The following is a 19,626-nucleotide window of genomic DNA, read 5'->3' as shown; positions in this document are numbered from 1 at the left end:
GGAGTCAAAGAGATTCTTTCTAACCAGAACACCCTCCCCTTCCTCGCTGCACGTCTGCCAGCCGTCACAGAACAGTAGCTGGATTGAACAAGGGAGGGGTTGGACACATATACAAGAGATGCACACACAGGCAGAGATGTATGCATACAAACGTAAAAACAAATACACAGAAACAGAGAGCCATTCGTGCACACACACACACAGATCCTTGGAAACTTTCTTGCTTCTTTCCTCTTGATTCTTTCTAAAAATAGTCTTGATATTTAGACAATGATGGGCATTGTGTGGGAGTGGTACATTACTGACTACAGCACTGGACACTGTGACCTCAGCTTCAGCTGCAGATGGTCAGTGAGGGCACACATGGAAAGCACCCTCAGGGGAAACTCTTCATGGTGATTTTATCATTAGAAGAACTCTGTGATTGTCAGTCACAATGCAACTCTGTCTTTGAATCTTTAAATCATTATTTTCAGGCCAATCTTTCTGTCAGTTCTGGACAGTCTGATCATTTGATCACGCTGATCTACTTTGTACTTATTGAATTTCATAATATTTGAATTTGATTGCCTCTGGCATCATAACCACCAAGCCAAAGTGCATGACAGCAAACATTTTCACTTCTTTTCTTATTTCATCATTGGCACAGACATGGACTGCAACTAGTATTTGTTTTCTTTATCAGTTGCTCTGATCATTCAATTCTCAATTAACCGATTAAAAGAGTCCACTGATTTAGCACCGCTTACACTGTTGGACTCATGATGAATTTGTTTAAAAAAAAAACAACAAAACATCAAAATCGATACTTGACTGTACAGTAATTCACAGTAGAAAGGCCTTGAGGGCATCCAAAACCCAGACCAATCATCTGATCTTTGTGTGGTTGGTGTATCTCAGATGTTGTCCTCACCCGCTCACAGTTTGACACTGTCGTCACAGAGGGAAAAATATCTCAAAATTCGGACAAATTCGAATAGAATCCGCTGCATAAGCTCACAATGTTGTTGCATCCTAAAGTGAAAAGCCTGAAGGTGCTTGCAGACCAGGGTGATGTGATGAGCATCCACAGCGGAGAACGACATCTTGTTAAAGATGGGACTTTATGCCTGCAAGAATATCTTGCAAATTATTGAAGAGCCATCGAGTAATTCCAGCAATCACATCTCAGCCTTGACCTCCTTTATAAGCCACATGAAGGCAAAATTGCTTATGCAAAAGTCATACATGGGCATAACTGTATGAAATTAAGCTATTTTTTCTGCAGTATACTAAATGTGTTTGTGCTTTCAAACTATGACCTAATGCTGGTTAGCTCTGATTCTCCCTTCCTCTTATGACAGCACTGATCCTGTGTTTTGGTTTTACTATTTTCAAGAACTCAAGGAGAAATGTGGAAGCTACCTTTGTCCAATGCCCCAAATAAAGCACTTTAAAGTGAGTGACTGTGAAGCTTGTGTGTTCAATCATGGGACTTGAATTAACATTAACAGATCTCATTTGGACATAATTTCATGCAATGGATCAGTTCCAGTACTGACCTCTGTGTGTGTGGGCAGGTTTGCAAAACTCGACCCATGCAGGACTCTGATGCTAGCCAGCCAGGAACAAGCTAGCACCAACGAGTCACAAAACCTTTCCTTCCATTTTCACTCGACTGTGCTGTTTACTCAGCCCTACACAGCAAAGCTTAATCAGAAATGGACAACAAGTGAAAACTGTTCATTTTGTAACAGCTGCTTATCACACTGTGTTTTATACAGCACACACAGTCATTCAATAGAGTGTTTGTGACTTCCTGTGTAATTACATCCCACCCTCCATTGAGAGTATCTCACATGGGCCGGTGCCTGAGTTCCTGAACCGTTTGTTGGCGATCAAGGCCAGCATGTGTGTTAATAAAATGTGTGCCAATTCATTTGTATGTGAGTGTGCACGCTTGTGTCCAAAGGGCGGGACAGGCAGTGGAGGGAACAGAGACTGCTTGTTCCCGAGGTGAGGTCAGCATGCCGACATGATACACTTCCGTTCAGTAGGACTCCTGCTGCTAACATACACACACACACATGCACACAGAATGGTCTTACTGCCCCAGCAGCACCATCAACACCCTCTACTGCAGTTGTTGATACTTAACTGGCAGAACGCACCATCTGTTTTGCCTCAAAATGGTAACCATGTACTGTGCGGTGGCCTCAGTATGAGGATGACATCATCAAAGTGTGATGATTAAGGACCTTAGTTAGAACCAGATCGGATCCGACTGCAGCCTCTGACTGGCAGAAGTTCAGTTTCAAGTAAACCTGTTGCTGCTTCTGCTGGAGTAGATGCGAACCACTTGCATCCATTCTGTTTTAATGTGGCAGGATTTTCCAGGTGAGAGTGAATAGCTGCTACTGTAGATCTGAAGTCAGTGTAACTGCATCTGGCACAAGGGAATGTGAACGAGCCTCTGTTTCAGCCTCCTGGCATGGTAGTGAACGCAGGGTGTCCCAAGTAAACACAGCCATCATGGACCATTTCTGGACCATGAAAATTCTCAGTTACACCCAATAATTACAAATATAGGATACCTACTGTATAGTGAGTAAAATAACAGTATTGTTCTGTTGGTTACTGACCATCTCCAGTGGGGCGCCTAAAGATTTTAGTGCCTTGCTCAAAAGCACCAGTGTTTGTTGTTGGGGGAGGAAGAGGAGGAGCATTACTTATCTAGATTTCCTGCCCAGGTTTTCCCAGAAAGTCAAGTTTTAATTACAAGCCCCCTTTCCAATCTGATCAAAGTGCAGACTGGCCATCACTTATCCACATTACATGTGTTTCACATAGGAGAAAAACCTCGAATGACCACCCTGTTATCAGCTGAGGAAAGTTTGGAGACGCCGGATAATGTTATCTTGTTGTTAATCCGTAGCAGTTTTCCTCATGTTGTAAAGCAGGACAGGAACTCTGACAACACTAATTGGCCCGTGTGTTACCCAGTCATCAATCAATGTTGGCATGCAAACATAGACACACGTACAATATAATGTGTGGACAACTACACCAACACGTGTGTGATCAGTCACACATGACAGATTTTTGTTCACACCATCCTATTAGTCAACTTGTAATCTTGATGTGTCCTTGGGAAAACTGCACATTACACACACACACACACACACACACACACACACACACACATATATATACTCAACCAATACTTGCCATCACAACTCTGACAAGGCTGGAAGCAACAAATTGCAATCACTCTCGTGTAATTTAAGGCTACTTTTCTTAAAGAGGCACTGGTTTTTGACCAAAGTGCACATTTCATATTGCATCAGATAGTAAACACGAACTTTAGGTGTGCATCACACTCCAAAATGGTTAATTTATGACTGATGAGTAAGAGAAAGAAAATAAAGAAAAGTCAGTGGCAACTGATCCAAATCGCCTCTCTGGCTCTTGACCTTGCCTTTGGCCTGTTTAGATTTATGGCTGAGAATAACACTGAGACACACAGGAAGAAACACCATCCCCAACACATCTGCACATTTTACTGATTCATACAAAAGTAAAAACATGAAGTAAATAAAATTAAATAAAATTCTTAAAACACCTTCAACTTGTACATAAGTTTTCTACCCACGATTGCATTTGATTTAAAAAAAAAAAAAAAAAAAAAAAAAAAACCACTGTCACCTGATCTAACGTCAACACCTTGCACGCGCACAAGCGCTCGTGAAAAACGCTTCTTTAACAATTGCGCCATTAGCAATAACTGAGTGGCGGTGACGCAGTAACAGTGCGGATGGTGGGGGGCTGCTTAATGCATCATATGACCCCATTCAGAACATTTCATGTCAGTTTAATGAAGTGCGACGCATCGAGCAACTTCTCAGAGAACGAGTCCCTGTAAGTCTCCATGTTTCTCATCACTGCCACAGTGACAAAACCAGCTAAAACATTATTAGGTGCGTCAGTGTGGTCGGCCTTTACACACAGTGTTTGGTATCACATAATGTGGCTGAACATGTACGTTCAGTTCATATTAGATCTCCCTCTGAACGACGAACACATTGTTTTTCTCTTAGGGGAGCCACCTCCAGAAAAAAAAAGCCTAAAAAAAGCCTAAAAAAAAAAAAACAAAAAAAAACATAACTTCAAATACTTTTGAAGTTATGGCGTCTTAACATAAGACGGCCAAATTCACAGCAACACACGCGCATGAAAACAGCATCATAGTTCCATCCAAAACCTCAAATCCCTCACACAGACTGCAAATAGTAACTATTAAGTAATCTTAGACCAGCACAGCCAGACCCGAACTTTCTTACTCCGCTAACAGACTTTGTGTTCTTACCTTGTTCATTTTCCCGCTAATCATGATCCCCTGGTTCAAGAGCTGCCCCTCATTCTCAAGAAGGCCATCAATAACATGGCCTGCAACTGAGATAACTTGTTTTCTTTACTCCGGTCCACCCTCCGTGCAGGGGCTGCTGGGTGGAGCTACACGCAGCTCAAAGCATGTGTGGAGTACTATTACTGGAATTTCACCCCCTGATTGGTCGATTTCCGGAGGGGAGCGTAAGGATTCTCGATCTGGATTGGCTGAATGAAACACTATAATATTTCCAGTGAAATCTGGTGTGACTGAGGTGATGAATTCCTAGTATTTATTTGATCACATATGACAACTTTACAGTATTCCTAAATGGATTAATGATGTGTCAGTGCTATTTATTATTTTAGTCACTTAAGTAGGTTAAAATAAAAATGTAAATATCAAATTAAATAACTACAGAAGTAGCTACATTTCTCATAACAAGATCAAAAAATATGGTGTGGCAGCTGGAACTGGGTGTGAAAAAGATGTGGTCATTAGAGAAGAATTTAGTGTGTCATTTGCAATCTGAACATGTAAACAAACATGCAGCTATGCAGCTCTCACACATATTGAGGCATTTTAATTATGGGCCCCATGTGCGCGAGGTGGCTCTGGGCCTCTCCCTCTCTACCTCCCATACTCCACCATCATTACATGTGTAAGAGACGTGTTTATGTCAATATAACACATACATGGGGACAAATTTGATGTAGACTGGATGCAACGTGTTTCAGTCTAGATCAGTAGTTCTCATCTTTGTCTGTCTGACGTGCTCTCAGTAGAACCTCTTCATCACCACCACCTATCGTGTTCTAAATGTGTTCGTTTGAACTGAATTGAAACTGGTCTTATATAATAGATTAAGTACATATAAAAGTGGATATTGTTCTGATTTTTTGAAGGCTTTGTCTCTTTTTTTCTGGTAGTTGTGACAATATAGTTAATATTAGCATGTCACCAATTTGAATTCATACTTAATTTACCACTTAACACAAATATGTGTGTATATTTTTCATAACAAGATATTGTCTACTCTTCAAATAAACATGAACTGACCTACTACACAATCTTTCCTCCCAGCCTGTGCAGAAGTAGCCCCTGGGGTAAAAGGACCTTGGCTGGGAATCACTCTTTAAACTCAACCTCATCTTGGCCTCTGTGTGGTCAGTACCCCTATTCTCACAATACACGCCCAACACACAGACATGTGTCTTCATTAACAGCCCACTGTGACTGTGTGTGTTAGTAGCAACACCTGGTGGTGAAATAAGGGAAATGCAGCTGATGAGTCTCACTTCTCACCTGCAGCCGTTCTAGCTAGCGTTTTGAAATTAGACTGAAAACATGCGAAGAGCATTGTTGCATTTCTTTTATTTTTAAAGACTAACCAGACAGCAACCAGAACTGATTCATTATAATTGAACAGCAAAACATTTGTTCTGTCAAACATGGTGATACAAATATTTCATTCCATGCCAAACTATCTGTACATGCTTATAGTCGTGGATATACTCAGTATGTACCCATGAATGGGTTTAGGTTCACTCCGTTTGATTGCTTGTCTTAAATCGTTAGCGCATAGTATTCCCCAGCCCCAGACTCCAGAGGCACAGAGCATTTCTTCTGTCTGCTGCCTCAATCTTTTAGTCACTTCCATATGTGTTGATGTGCAGGTATGAAGACCGTACAGCATATCCCAACCAATCAGTGAAGAACGTGACTGTGAGTCATGACAATGCAGTGATCCCCACCAAAAACAGCATGTGCAGTAATGCAGTCCATTCGTTTTGCTCATGACCCAAGAATTTCCGGCTCATGATAGAAAAAAAGGAGGCCTGATAGACTTGGGGGGGTTTCATGGGTAGTTTAATTGTTTATGGAATTTTCAGCTCTCTTGTTTTGGATCATGGAAGGGTGATGGGGGAATAAGAAAGGTGTTGTCGAGGTGGAGAGATGGATTAAGAGACAGAGAACAAAATAGTAAGGTGAAAAAGGTAATAGGAGGGGTTAGGGAGGCCATATGCAAGACTAACAAAGTACCATGAGAGACAGGAAGCTGGTGCTTGGGATTGGAATGAGGGGTTGAGTCGGTGAGTAAAGTGGGGGAGGGTCACGTTAGAAAAAAGATGGAGATGAGGAAAGAGGGGCGTGAAGTTGTTGTTGATAGAAAGAGAGAGGAATGATTTTAGGTGTTTATTTAAGGAAATGATGCTTTTGCAGACTCCTTCATCCTGAATCAAGCTTTTTCTGCACTGCGGCCAATACTGAGTGAGCATGTTGGGGACCATCATGCAAAGTGCTTGAAATCTTGCAAGGATGTGTGTTTGTCCAGTCTGTCTACAACGGAGGATTTAGAGTCTTTAAGAAGTGGATGGACTTGGATCACACTTGGAGGTAAATGAGAGAGGGGTGGACATAGTGGGACCCCGGGCCAAGAGGAAATGAGGGGAGGAGGAGGAGGAGGAATGGGAGGCTAGAAAAGGGGGCTGTATATCTTGACGAAGGATTGTATAAGACAGCTCTACGCCAGAGACTGATAAGGTGCAGCTGTTGCAGGAGCAAAAAAGAGTGAGAAAGCAGAGGGAAGAGTGTGTGAGACGTAGTGATGCTGATGACACAAACGAGCACATGCTCACATTTATTGTGCCGATGAGTTCAATAAAATCCTTTCTGTCAGCCAATGTTGCTCAGTCCCCGAGACATATTTCCAAAACTTGGAAAAACGTCAAGCTTGACATTTTTGAGTGTAAGAAAAGAACATATTTTGAGCATATTTTGCTGTGAGGTGTTTCTTTTAAGGGTGGTGCTGGGATTTGTTGGTAGGGGCGATTTCTGAGGGAGGAAGTGGTTTATGTCTTTCCCTTTCCCCTCGATCAGCTTTCATCTGAGTGCCCATTACACGCAACAACAGGCATTCCTCAAATCAGAGTTTGGGGCACATCAAACCACAGGAATCCAGTCGAGGAGTGTGAGAATTACTTGTCTGACTATTCTATTCTATTCTATTCTATTCTATTCTAATCTGGATATTCGGAGGGGGGGCTATATTTAACCCTAACTGGTCAGTGTTCCTTCCTATGTTGGGCGTGTGTTTGTAGTGAATGTCTGCGGCTCAAGGCCTCAGTATTTGTCATGGCCAATCTAAACTTTGTTGCTCATGAGAAATTACAGGGACGCTTGACAAATACATATAAAACCACTGTCACAATGCCAGGTCTCTGTGTATTTCTAGAGTCAAAACACACACACACACACACACACACACACACACACACACACACACACACAAAAGATCAGAACTAGTGTGATTACAAATTTAACTTTTTATCCAAACAGCAGAATGAGAAAGTAGAACTTACTTGAATTTCTAGGTCACTGGCATTATAAGCAACTACCAGCAAGCTTGCAATCTTAGAAGACATAACAAGAGCTGTACTACAGAAAAGATCAACGTATGAGCTTAAAGACTAAAAAGGCTAGCAGCTCTGTGAGGCTGTGCTGAGACACAGCAGTGCTGTGAGCAAAATGCTAATGTCACCATGCTAACGTGCTCCCATTTAGCAAGGTGACATTTGCTAGTTAGCACAAAACACAAAGCTCAGCTGAGGCCATGGGAATAACATTCGTTTTGTAGGTATTTGGTCATAAACCAAAGTACTGGACAAATGAAACTTTTGACTTGATGATGGAGCTTGATTAACGTAAGAAGATCACCAGTGTTATTGCAATTCACCCCGAAGGGCCAAAAAAACAAAAATATTAACCTCATGGTTGCACGAGGGGAAAAGTCAGAGGATCACCAAAGCCAATAGTATTCATTCTCTGGACACCATGGATATCAGTCCTGAATTTCATGGAAATCTATCCAATAGTCGATATTTGAGTCTGGACTAAAGAAGTGGACAGACTGAAAGACATTATCTCTAGAGCCACGCTGGCATGGCTGACAAGATCCTGCCATTCCACGGCAACAGAGGCTGTGAGAGAATGAGTTTCATATTAAAATCCAACTGCCAAGTGATTCCATTAATGACTCTCAGACTTGACCCTTGGCTGTGCACGTAATTAAATACATGTTTATTATGATGCCTGCCAAAATTTTAAGACATTTAACTTCCAGTGCCAATGTGGTCTGTTTGTGATCATAACACACAATAGAACGGATCAGAAAAATAATTTTATGACAAGGATATAACCTCGAGGTGGCAGTTCCATTACTTTTGTCCGAGGCTCGCCTACATTGATTTGTCCCATGTGAATTCTGCATCATTCCCATTTTCTCTATATATCTTTTAAAGAGAACCGTATAATTTATTGTCTTTCTCCATCAGAAACTGTTTGTTTTAAGCATCCATTTTTAGAAGGTTGTTTGTTGATGCTCAGCTACTTTCCATCAGCAGCAATCCAAGAACCATTGGACCATGAGGCAGTAAGGTGCATTTTGAGCAGGTACATTTGGATAAAATATGATGAGTGAGAATATGAAAGGCTTTGGATAATCTAATACCTACCAACAACTGAGTAAGGAAAAATTACAGATTTGTAAAATAACACTAATACTCACAAAAACCATGCTTTTTTTTTTTTTTTTTTTTTTAACACAAAAGCACAACAGAATTTGGAACTTTCTGAAAGACGTGTTTCAGCCCCACCCAGAACCCATTATGTACTTGGCGTAAGTCTGACTAGGAATGTTTGACAGGATATAAAGAAATTAAAGCCAAGTCACACTGTGGTCAGGACCTCACTAATAGTTCCCTCCCCTCACACCTATGACTGTGTGCAGGTCCATGGAAAACAACCACGATTATGTAAGAATAATTTGATTTGTGAAAATGAAAAAAAAAAAAAAAAAAAAAAACAGAAAAAAAAAATAAGCACATGCAATAACATCTCCTCCTCCAGGCTAATAAGTGGGATTGAATTGGTTCCCACACCCCTGTAGTGGGGTCGGTCACTGCAGGATGACGTCGTCCAGAGGGCTCCACATTCCCACGCTGCTCAGCATGTGATATGGAGCCACTGGGACTGTGGTGCAACCAAGCATGCACACACACACACACACACACACACACACACACACACACACACACACACACACACACACACACACACGGAAACCAAAAACAAGCGCAGATGGGAGTCGCCATGTGCACACATTTAGAAAAACGGATAAATCAGACATCTGGATAAAAAATGCCATAAATACTCAAGTCTGTATGTGATGTAAACTCTTGGGCAGAGGTCAAGGTTCTCAATGTTCTCTTGATGGCTGCAGCACTTAAAGATCTCTTCAGCCACCCAGCCTGCCTCTGTTACATTGTCACACTATGATAAATCCCCAGCAGTGCTGAGGCCATCACAACAGAGCCATTGTATCTGCCCAGATGTGACCTCAGCTTGGAGATGCCATCGTCATCCACATCATCTTTTAAATCAAGGCCAAACAAAACACACACCCACACACACACCAACACACACTCCTTGTAAAAATCCAATATAAAAGATCTCTTCTTCAAACATCTCCTGCACGTGTCTGTCAGACCGGCAAACAAACTGTCACCTTAAAGAAGACTGGGAGGTGTTGTTATTTGTTGGCACTTTTCTTTCACACGTGGTTCTAATATCGATCTATTGCTCTTTAGCCGATACTGACCTTTGACCTCACCCTAGAACAGGGCTGCAGGGAAGAAAATTTCCCTCAAGCATTAAAATTTTTGTGAGACCAGTGACCACTGAAGTCATCACTGACTCCTATTTAATGTTGGTCTCATGAGAATGCAAGGTGTCCTCATATTATGAATACAATACAATACACTTACAATTACAAGTACTCAGCCATATTATATCCCTACTCATCTGTTTAAAATGGGGATGTGTGATTACAGTGTTTGTCCAAAATGAGGTGCTACTGAAGCATCATTAGTACACCTTTTGTGGGAACAGAACAAAATTAAAGATGCATGGCTGGGAAAGTCAAAATATATGCACCACTAAAAGGCCAAACATGTATTCTTGGAGATCATAAACTAGCAAGTTAAAATGAAACCTGCTGTTCTTTCAAAATGCATGGTAACAAAAATGATTGTTGTACACTGTTGGATTGACTCCAATGCCCGAACTTGTGAAATTGGATTAAAAAAATGCTCCAATAATTCAGCATTGCACTCTTAGAATATCATGATGGAAAGTCCAAAACTGATGCATCAGAACTTTCCTCCTTGTCAAAGCCTGGCACCTACATTACCCACAATGCAACTCAACCACCATCAGCTCAGTTGGAGATTTGGGTCTGTTATGCTAGTAGCGGCTAATGTAGCCTTGAGCCGCATGACCAGTCTTCAGCCCTAACCGATGCTGACTCAAGTGACATCATGTGAGGCAATTTATGAGCCTCCACACAGCTCCCTCTACAGCCACAAAAGGCTTTTTACACCTTTTCACATTAGCAATATATCTTCCCCAAGACCTGTAAACAGACTCTGATGTGTAAAAGAATAAATCATGCCTATAACATAAAAGATCTTCTAATGATCTGACATCATCTTCATTGTGCATTGTTGTGGATAACTCACTCAGCTGTGACAGATATGAAACAATACCCTGACAACAAACACTGGCGCCCCTCCTGGACGGCCATGGGCGTGCATATCAACATTTGAATACCCAGTAACAGTGAACATGTCTCTCTATAATTTCCTCACACACTCATGTGAACACTGCATGCACACTGACCTTTGTCAGCCTCATCCTGCCACTCTCACTCCTCTCCAGGCTCCTTCTCTTCAGAGACGAGTTTCTGACCACCGGCACAGGTTGGACCTCTTCCTCCCCACACCAGTCCGAACTCAGGACGCAACCCATATAGGTGGATGGTCCTGGACTCGGGGACTTGTTCCTCCTCCTCTCTCTTCTCTCCTTCTGTCCTCCCTCCTCCTCTCTCCCTCGCTGTCCTCTAAACAGGCTCCAGCCCGGGCTCCTGGGCAGCTGTTTTTGTCAGCTGGAGAAGAGGAGAGGGAGGCCCTTCCCCTTTTCCTGGCTCTTGTTCAGCCCTGCTACGGGGACAGAGGGAAGGATACACTCTGCATGCTCTCACCGCCCCCCCTTCTTTCTAGACACACTTTAAAAACACCTCTCTCTCCAGCTCAGCCGTAGTCACATGTGGACACCCCATTTTTCTGCCTCCACCCCCCCTCACTGCTCGTCTTTGTTTCACACACACAGTAACAAACACCCAAACTTAGGTTCCCTGCTTCACTTTGTTTTTCTTCGCGTCAGTCGATCACACTGCACAGGACTCACACATGTGACCCTTCACTCGAATGTCATCGCTCAAGGATTCATCTTCCCATCCTCTGAAGCTCTCCTTCATTTCTTCTTTCTGTTCTTCAGCACTTTCTCTCCTTTTGTTGCTTTTCTTTTTCCCACCCAGTCCTACCATCCCAACAACACTCTCTCTCCTCCTTCTTCTTTCTCCCTTTCCTCCTGCTTCTACCCCTCGACTAGGGTTGCCTCACTCTTACATATACAATTACCTCTCTGTTCTCACCCCCACCCATCTGTTCTCCTCTGCAGTTTCCTGCTCCCAGATACAGGCAGTCTCTCCTTAGCTCGGCCAACACATGGTTGGTATTGTCTAGAAAACAACCAAGAAAACCAAACAGTGACGGCAGCTGTTGGGATGCTGGGCAAACCAGTGATTCAGACTGGACTGAGCCTTCTCTTGTTTTCAGTGCAATAGCCTGTTTGTTGTGATTGAGAAACAAGGTCTCTTTCACCACAGAATCCATACCTAACGACAAAGGATGTGAGAAGCTGTATGAAGAAATGTCCCATGCATTCCTGTTACTGTTTTGATGAGTTCTGCTGAGATAGTGAAGGAAAATTCAAGCACAAAGAGTCCCTGTGCATTTTTAATATTGCTAAAGTGCGAAAAATATTAGCATTGCTCATGTTTCTTTTCCTCACGGTCTCTTTGCTGTTGTTTATTTCTTCTCCCCAGAGTGTTTTGGCTGCTATGCAAGAGCTCACAAGGCTTGGAAGAGTGAGACTGTACCCCTTAAAAGGCAAATTCTTGATGCGCCTCCAAAAGCCCCCCCCCCCCCCCCTTTGTGTTTACTCTCTACATTCCCCCTTTCTTCTCATTTGTTTTCTTTCTTTCTTTCTTTCTCCCTCGTCTTTCTTTCCTCTTCTCAGACAGAAACTAGTGGTGAGGCAGACTTGTTGTTGTAGGCATTTTGCCCCAGACAGGCCTTCCAGGTGTCCTTCCTTTCCACCCTTCCTATACCCTACATCCATCCCTCCCTCCTCCACTCTTGTTTCTCTTAGGTCCCCTTCCATTTGACCCCAACCCCTCCTTTGCTTCAATCCCTCCCCTCTGTGTATGTCTCAGACATGAGCTCAGGCTGCAGACAGCGTTTACAACAAGCCCCCCTCCTGGTTTTACATGCCATGAAATGAACTCCTTCTAATCAACTCAATCCTGCTTTTGCATGCAAAATATGGACAAAGATGGAAGGTGATTTGCAGACTGAGCCATGATCTGCTCCTAATTTCAAAGCCAAGAGAAAGATCCTCGTTTAATCCGATTAGAAAATATGGTACTGAAAGGAACTGAAAGCAGTCTTTTTTTGGCAAAGATGTGGCTACCTTCCGCAGCAGAATACTTGGCACTTGCTAGGAGTCTTGGCATAAATCAGTTTCAGTCTGGATCAGTGAAGATTAATGGACGATTTCTGGTAGATGGAGTTTTCGATGGGAAGGAAAGGAGGGAGAGAAAGGATAACATCTTAGAGAAGAGTTGAGAAAGACAAGATAAACCAAGTCCAAATATGGAGAAAAGGAGGGAAAGAGAAGCGATTGTAATCTGAAGATACACATGTTGAAGAAACAAAGGAGCACAGAAATAGACACAGTGGTGATGATGTCAGGGATGATGCTACCCAAGCCTTCTTCCACAACAGTCTTTTTACCAAACATCCCTTTTCACATCTCAAGTTTTTGACTTCCAGCATGTGCGGTAAAATTGCTTAACAACTCTTTCTCACCCTCTCTTTGGCCCCTTCGCTGTGTCCAACCATCTGTTTTTGTGGGTCAGTCTTGAACTACGCCATGAGTTCAATTTCTGTCTTAAATGTGCATAACAATAACATAGCTGTTAGGCCACAGACTGAGGACATCCATGCCAAGGGTGTGTGTGCTGGTCAGGCTCACATCTCATCCAGCATGACATGACACCCACATGATTGAAAGGAAGGTCACATACAAACACTTGATATACTAGTAACACATGAGATTTTTGTTTTTCTGGGTTTGTTTGTTTGTGCCCAAGTGGCCAAAAATAACCTTTAAGAAGACTTAACATTGAAAATAAGAGGCAGGTGCTATTTGTCCTTTTTCATACTGTCACGAAATCCCACAAAGAGACCAAAATCAGCAATTAACTGACTTTATTAACAAGTATTGTCTGTGTATCCCAAGCCTGATATATCTTACTCCTCTGTGCCATACAGCTCCGCTGTTGTTAAGAAATACATATATAAATAAATATTGAGCACACAGTGAGCCACACTGTTCCTTCATTATGATGAATATTGGCACTGTAGTTTATTTTGAGTCAATCACACATACTCTGTCCTGCTGCTGGAAATGCTAACTAATGCAACAAATGCGTATTAATCCACAGTTGAAAACTGTCCCAAGCAAAAGCACTATTTGCCCAGCTGTTTTAGGAAATCACTGAGCCGATTTCGAAAACAAATCAAATATTTTGGAGCCTTCTCAGAAGGAACCTGTGGGCTTTGGGCTGAGTGCCACAGACAGGATGAAGTCACAAAGTATAGACTATTCCATTGTTGGTTTTGTCTTTTCATGGGATTTGTTGACAATAAACTATAAAATACTGCCGGCATTATCCTTTGACTCATATTCAATCCACACCAAGCTGTTTGGGTGGAAGCTAAATCCTAATTAATCAGATCGACATCAGATTTAAATGGTTTCGGGACTAAAAGTAAAAGACTCAGCACAGGACATGACTGGAAACAATGAAAAGGTAGACAGGAATGAAGTGAGACAGCATAGAAATGTCACACCTCGTGTTGCCCTCTGTGGCACAGTGCCTAGATGGCAACACAGACTCACGAACAGGAAAGAACAAAAACAGGCTCCATAATACTTGAAGGAAAAACTAAACCGTACCAGCTGTGAAATAAAATGCTACAAAAGGCAAACACTGGGAGTAAAAATCACTGCTGTTAAACAGAGGCCAAAAACATTTAATTCCATCTATTAGAACAGCAAACTTTCTGTTCATTTGTAGCAAAGGGCAGGACTATTTATCTTCATCTTTCAGATTGACGTCAGATTTGACGGAGAGCACAAAGTGAATACAAAAGCCGGAAACAGAGTGTCTCGCTCTGAAAGGCTTCTAGCTTAGTCATCATGGAAAATATGTGAGGAAACTGAAATAAAAAGTTAAGATCGGCTACAAGTGTGTCAAACCATGGGGATAATCCTGCAGCTCGAAAATGGTGGCCAGCACTGCATTCTCTTGTCTCTGCTGCATAAATCACCTGGCTCAGAGATTATAGGAAGCCAAGTAAAACATGGCTTCCAGTAACAGTTCAAGAAATACACCATAACTCTACAGCAGGTTACAGTACTGTGGTAGTTCTCTGCATCATGACGCCAAAGTCCTGTACCTGTCAGGAGGTTAAAAACTTCTGTAGGACTCAGCTCAGCCGAGATCTTTTTAAAATGCCCCAATCTCTGAAACTCATTGTCAATTTGAGCAAACACTGCTGTCATCAGTCGCTCATGAAAACTGGTTACCCAGAGAGAAACAAACGACATTCAGGTTGAACAATAACAGCAGACCCTGCGTTCATTGTGATGTACGAAGCAGGTCTCTGTAACTTGATTTTCACAGAGAAAACGTGGCAGCCATTGTCTGTTTTAGCAGCATTCTCATATACTGGCTGCTACGAAGCTTATATCATCTGTAGTTAATGAAATAAAACACAGAACTGCTGGTATGGTTTAACAGGACAGATTGGTTGTCAGCAAAACACCAAACGTTAACTTAAAGAAAAAGAAACCAACCAGTTTCTTTCAAGAGGGTTCTGTGGAATAAATTGGGCTCCTTAAAAATTCCCCATTCCTCAGAGATGTAGACGAGAACCTGCTGAAGCTGAGTCTCCGGGGATTGGCCACAACATGGGAACCAGAGAGGAGAGGCTGGGAAAATGTCTATGGCATGTGCTTACAGTGGATCTAAGTGGAGGCAGTTGTTCAGTGAAAGAGCAAGAGCTTTCACAAATCCTGCTTTCAATCACTCAAACCAAATAATAAAAAGGGAAATGGTGTCAGATGATTTGGCCAGGATTTCACACTCCACTGTCACACTGCCTTGACTGCAGCGAGACAAATTCAAGCACTGAAAGTCTTGGTGCTATGGGGATGGAACCACATGCCTGTATGAACTAAAAAGACCACCATACTACACAATCTAATGTGGTTTTATGGATTTTGAAGGCTAGCATTCACTGGGCTAGCACGCGATGACAGAAATGCGGTTGAAACTTTTCCTCCAGGGGATCCATTTTGGTGAACCTGGTTAAACTGTAAAACAGCATCATGAGTTGATTAAGAAGAATTCTTAAATTCCTATGGCTCGCTGGTGGTACGAGAAACTCATTCTCATGAGCATTATGAACAATTAGGGAAAGCTAGGCCACATATTGTTGGGTAAAATGATCATCTACAGGCTCTTCAGCCAAAGTTTCTGCTCAGGAAGGAGGCTGAGCACTGTGTGGAGGTGGGGCGGTTAACCAGACGGCCATTTGTCATACCAACCAGTTCATCCTCATCCTAGGACTATTTCCTCTAGTAAAGCATTGCTTGAAAACAAAGGCAACGCATAAATCACACCCTGTGTCGCCTGTCAAAGTTGGCTTTCGAGTGCAGTTCCATGGCAGTACCAGTGGGTGTTTTCCACCCTGCGGCCTCAGGGAGGAGTAATGAGCCACAGTGAGGCGAAGGAGATGCCGAACAAGACCTGTTTAAAATAGACGCTCCATGAATGAGGAAGTCATGACTTAAATAGACTCATGACTGCTGTTTAAATGAGGTGTTAATCAGCTCAGGTGGTGTGCTTGTCTTACTTGATTCACTTAGATTAAAGGATAAGTTCACAATTTTTTCAAGTCAGTCTTAAAACAATAGTCAGGTGAAGTGAAACATGTTTTTCTTCTTAAGTTAAAATCTATTTAGTTCAACATCTCCTCTTTGTGTTACTGTCTGCAGCTCAGCAAGGAAACACATGGCTGTACTGAGAAGACTAACCTTGGAAGATCCTGTTTTTGTAATTCTGAATAGCAAAACATCATATTAGTTGCAGACAGATATTTTTCGTCACAGAACACTTGAAGCACGATAGGAAGGGATCGCTTCATGGTCGGTATGAACAGGAGGAAACTGTTTCAGTATACTATACATGTGGACATTTAAGCAGTGTATTAAGACAAATTTGAAAAAAAAGTTAATGCATAAAACTCTTTATTCCATATATATTCGTTGCTGCTCAACTATTCTCTGTGGAAAGAGCACCACTGCGTGGTCAAATCATGGTATTACATGTAGTTTTTTACACAGCAGCAATGCTGTCGGGTTCCTGACAGAGCAGGTCTTACGGCAGAGTTTAGTTTCAGGACTGAATGTTCAGAATAACTCATCTTACCTTATTAAGCTTTGACGGACAACTGTGATGTGTGAAAAATACTCTCTCTCTCTTCTCTGCACCAACACATTGGTTTCATAACAGATGAAAAAACAGTAGTTTGTGTAAAGTACTGATAAAAAGCCCAACTTGTTCTGTGGGATAAATCTTGATTTTTAGAGTCACACAGTGGTCATGGTGACTATTTAATCCCAATGTTTGTTTGTTTTTCTTTCTCCAGATGATTCCTTAGTTTTGTATCTATTTCACACCACTCCTACTTTAAATAAAAAAATCTTTAATATAGATTAATACAAAGATAATATGACCAGATGTCATGAGAAATCTGTTACTTGCTAAACTAAAAGTGTCCACTGCACAAATTGCACTTAATTTCTCCATGGCTGATCTGTAGCTTTTCAGTTGATTTCAGTGTGCGTGGACAGGCAGCACACTCATATGCCTTTGTATTGAGATGAATCACATTTAGTAATATATTTTAAATCTCATGCATTGACAACACAATAAAGTTTTATCTAAGAGAAGAAGAAACTGTGAAAGTCTCATCAGTTTGAGGCTCTTCTCTCTTCTTTAGTCTCTTCCTTCAGACTATGCTTAGATTTGATCTTAGCTCTTGAGTACCTCAGCACAAAGTCCATTTAGCAGCTGTTCCGCAGCTTTCAACAATATCACATGATCATTCTCAGCAGCTGGACTTTTCCCAGTTACCGAGGAATGTAGATGTTCAGATTTTCCACTTTTTTCTTGTCCTTTCTTACTTAAAAGTGGAGTTGACAAATCAGTCTCACCACAAAGTCCATTTCCATCTATAATTCTACTCAACCTGCTACATTTTGTCACTTTATTAATCAGTTTACAGACAGAAAATGAATTGGCTGCTATTTGGAAAACCCATTAATCATTAAAGTACATATTTAAAGCAAAAGCTCCAGATGTTCTTTGGCTCCACCTTCTCAAATGGGAGCTTTGCTGCTTTGCTCTCTTTTATACTGCAATTGTAAAGTATTTTGGACCAAATATGTTTGATGACATCACCATGTTCTGATGTGACATTTTCACTGTTTTCTGGTAGTTAATGAACTAAACAATGAACACAGAAAAGATCAGCAGATGAATAAATAATGACATGAAGTGCTTGTTGCAGCACTAAATTTCATGACAACTGGGCAAACTCCAGCTGCTGAGGATGACAGTGTGGTGCAATCTGAAGCTCCAAAACAGAGTAAATGGACCTTGTGACAGGACTGTTATCAGGGTTGAGAATGAATTTTAGTCCGTCAGATCTGATTTTAACTGGCATGTACGAGCAACAGGTTGGGACATTTGGATATGCAGTGTTTGCTGACACCACACATGGGAGTGTGTCACAGCGGCATCCTGTGGTGATGATACTGTCCACACCAATGTCAAACATTTTCACTCCAACATCACTAGGGAGCAGTGCAGGCAAAGGAATCTCTCCTCGTGCTTCTCTGAATTTCTGCTCTCAAAGGAGTCACCGTGAATTCATTATACCTTGATGATTATTATTGTCCAAGGAAATACTTGTATCTGCACAACCCAATTTACTCTGTAGACTTTGTGCTTTTCAACCATATGAGTGTTTATCCTCCCAACCACTACCAATCACCACGCATGCACTCAACCTTTATTGTACAAGTCATCTTATTTGTGTATGTTATATAATTCATTATTTTTATTATTATATACATGAATCTTGAAATTTTGTCTTTAATGTGCCCTGTTACTGACATAATACTGGGCTGAAGCCTGCTGCTGAGTCAACGTATCACAAGATTGTCAGATTCATTTCATTAACTTGCACATGATGGTTATGTTATGTCAGCATATGAGTGCATGTGCTGACATATAAATAGACCCATCACACCACTGTTTCATGTGCCGCCGTCACACATCCACTACCACATCCAACTGGTTCTACGACTGTCCTGTTTTGCCCCAAACCAAACCATTATCTCACCAGCTTCCCCAACAGCTCCTGAAAGGCAAGGTGTGTGTTTGTGCTCATGCAAATGATGCTTGTCTGTCTGAAGGGAAGTCTACAAAATACACGAGGGTAAACTTGAAAGATGACGCCCACGACGGAGCAGAAAAGCCGTGGACGGTTTGCTTTCTCCTCACACATTTTTCCTGCTGGTCATCAAAAAGACTTAGTAACTCCCAAACAGTTGAATCATTGTTTTGGCAACAGTGACACCCCCACACATTCCATCAGTAGCTGCTGGACCTGAACTACTGTAGACTTGTCTGCGTGATATGTTTTTTTTATTACTTTACCACCCAGGAAAGTTTTTTTTTTCTTTCTTTAGGCCGCACTCCTGGACTTAACAGTTTCTGCCTGGCTAATCATACACTGGGCATGTCACCAGCAGCCAGAGAAGAGATAAAAAGGGGAAGTGAACTGAGCAGGGACAGAGATTTCTTCTGTACTGAGAAAGAAATCCATTATTCACCCAGTTAACTGATATGTTTTTGCAACTGTAGTCAGGACAGTCAC

At 41.8% G+C, this 19,626-nt stretch overlaps 1 protein-coding gene across 5 annotated transcripts in view; it reads right to left on the bottom strand.

The window, feature by feature from the left end:
- tns2a (tensin 2a) overlaps positions 1 to 11,361 on the bottom strand; it is a 50,244-nt gene extending 38,883 nt beyond the window's left edge. For 3 of the 5 annotated variants that reach the window (XM_076740464.1, XM_076740463.1, XM_076740465.1), the window contains exon 1: positions 11,105 to 11,344. In XM_076740464.1, the coding sequence (XP_076596579.1) occupies positions 11,105 to 11,233 (129 nt within the window). In that variant the 5' untranslated portion in view covers positions 11,234 to 11,344. Of the gene's footprint in view, positions 1 to 4,345; positions 4,471 to 11,104 lie in introns of those variants that run through there. The other 2 variants (XM_076740467.1, XM_076740466.1) reach the window with 2 other exon arrangements.
- Positions 11,362 to 19,626: the final 8,265 nt, after the last annotated feature.

This window comes from Chaetodon auriga, chromosome 10 (genome assembly GCF_051107435.1).
Source record: "Chaetodon auriga isolate fChaAug3 chromosome 10, fChaAug3.hap1, whole genome shotgun sequence".
NCBI lineage: Eukaryota > Metazoa > Chordata > Actinopteri > Chaetodontiformes > Chaetodontidae > Chaetodon > Chaetodon auriga.
This window is presented reverse-complemented; position numbering and strand designations above follow the sequence as displayed.